Genomic DNA, 2,182 nt, shown 5'->3' on the forward strand with positions numbered 1-2,182 from the left:
CATGGTGGTAGGGCAGGTGGGCTGGAGGCCCGTAGGCAGGGGGCAGGGCGCTGTAGGAGGGGCCCTCGGTCTTCATCATGGACTGCAGGCTCTGGTAGCCCTCTCCAGACATGTAGGAGCTGGTGGTGGACATCCCGGTGATGTAGCTGGAGGGTGGCGGTGGCGGTGGCCGGTGTGGCAGCGGCGGTGGCTGGTGCACAGGGGCCGGGTGGGCCGGAGGAGGAATCTGGACTTTGGGGAGCTCACTGGCATCCACGGGGCCTGGTGGCTCAGCCTCGCCTAAGGCAGCCGCGAGGGGAGGCTTCCGGTCTGGAGAGATGAGTGGAGAGACGAGTCAGTGCCCAGCAGCTCCACAGACCCCATCCCCACCCCATCACAGCACCAGAGTCTAACTAAGATCTACAGCAACCTGCCCAGATGTGGGCAATGTTCACACACTGGCAGGGCTGTTTTCCTAAAATTGATTCTAAACTCACTTTTCCTGGGTAGTTCTGCATTTCTGGATGTGACCAAATATACTTAGAATTTACAACGTCCTCAAAACATCTGTGTAAAAGTTTTCTGAAAGATCCTTGGTCGTTACTGTTTTAACATTTTGGCTGCAAAGTCTCCCTTCTATAAACTTTCCCTTAGACCTCCCAAGCCCGCCCTCAAAAAGGTAGAGAGAAAAGCTGGCACCCGATGGCTCTCAGCAGACACTGACCTGGTGGTGGGTGGGCCGGAGGCAATGGAGGGTGAGTGGTCTCTATTTTGGGAATTTTAGGTGGTGGTGGTTCTATGAAGAAAAAGATTAAAAAAGCACTCATATCTCTTCATGTAATAAACATATTATAGTAAAAATAAAACGGACTGTTCAGGAATTTCTTTGGGGAAAAAGAGCAGATAAGAACGTTTTACGGGTACTTGAGGAAGGCCTCAGCTATATCAGCATGCCCTGGCTCATTGGTTGAGCATTGTCCCATGAACTGAGAGGTCACAGTTCAATTCCCAGTCAGGGCACATGCCCAGGTTGCAGGCTCGATTCCTGGTAGGGGGAGTGCATGCAGGAGGCAGCTGATCAATGTTTCTCTCTCCCTTCCTCTCTCTAAAAATCAATAAAAAAAATCTAAAAACAAAATAATAAAATGAATCATTATGTACTAATCCTTTTAAAAGAAAAAAACAAATACAACTCTGATCTCCTACCTCCCCTCTAAAAAGAAAACTAACCCACTATCCCCTTTTCCACAAAGCAAGCCCTTCCAACAACTTGAGAGCAGCACAAAACCACTTCCGTGACCGGTGTGACTTGCTAATACACAGAACACACAGAAAGGCCCCGAATGCTCACAGGAAACCACTACCTTTTAACTCTTGTTTAGTTGCATTTCCAGTTTATTTTCTCTCACAAATATTTGCTCCATTTGGCATCCCCTTAGAAGTCACCATTACAGAACTGGAGGCGAGCGACCTACTTTAAGTGCACTTGCTTAAGCCAAGAAGTTGGGGCCACTTGGGGCAGAGGACACAGCCCACCCCTTCAGGGTCGAACACCTGCATGTGAACAGCATCCCCAGTGACGACACTAAATCGCACAGATAAGGCTACACCAAGTCCAATCGCTTCTATTTAGAAAGAGGTGTGCACACATGATGGAAAAAGAACGCCATCTTTTTGTTTGTATGTTTTGGCCCTTTCCGAAACTCACTTCATCTGGGCTTGCACATCACTGATCTGATTCTGCCCCGTATTGCTGATCACTTTCTTGGTTTCCTCTCTCAGACTTAGTCTGGATTCAAGGTGTGGGGACGTCTCTCCCTTTATCATCAGGGAGATGAATCGACGTCTCTAGCTTCTATCTCACCTCCAAAACCGGGGACCTGACTTTCAAGTCCCATCCCTAGATCCAGCAGCCAGCACCTCGCAGGCAGCCTTTTCCTCTATCTCCTGACTGGTATCCCTCTCACCTAAGCACTTCCTCCAACCTCCCTCCCACCGCCAGCCAAGCTAAAGCTATCCAACAGAAATATCAAAAGAGCCACCCATGTAATTTTTAGTTTTCTAGCAGCCATGTTCAGAACAGTTAAAATTAATTTTAATATTTAACTTGATATATAAAAAAATTGATTTCAATATTTAATCAACATAAAATTGACTAATAAGATTCTCTGCATTCTTTTTTTTTTTTTTTAGAGAGGTGGGG

At 47.3% G+C, this 2,182-nt stretch overlaps 1 protein-coding gene across 1 annotated transcript in view; it reads right to left on the reverse strand.

Moving 5' to 3' along the window:
* The window catches only part of CCNK (cyclin K), an 18,035-nt gene that overhangs the window by 994 nt on the left and 14,859 nt on the right, over nt 1–2,182 (reverse strand). The window contains exons 10-11 of the mRNA XM_005877898.2: nt 704–775; nt 2–309 (exon numbers count right to left, since the gene is read on the reverse strand). Of these exons, the coding sequence (XP_005877960.1) occupies nt 2–309; nt 704–775 (380 nt within the window). The remainder of the gene's footprint in view (nt 1; nt 310–703; nt 776–2,182) is intronic.

The sequence above is a fragment of the Myotis brandtii genome, unplaced genomic scaffold (genome assembly GCF_000412655.1).
Source record: "Myotis brandtii unplaced genomic scaffold, ASM41265v1 scaffold535, whole genome shotgun sequence".
Classification (NCBI taxonomy): Eukaryota; Metazoa; Chordata; class Mammalia; order Chiroptera; family Vespertilionidae; genus Myotis; species Myotis brandtii.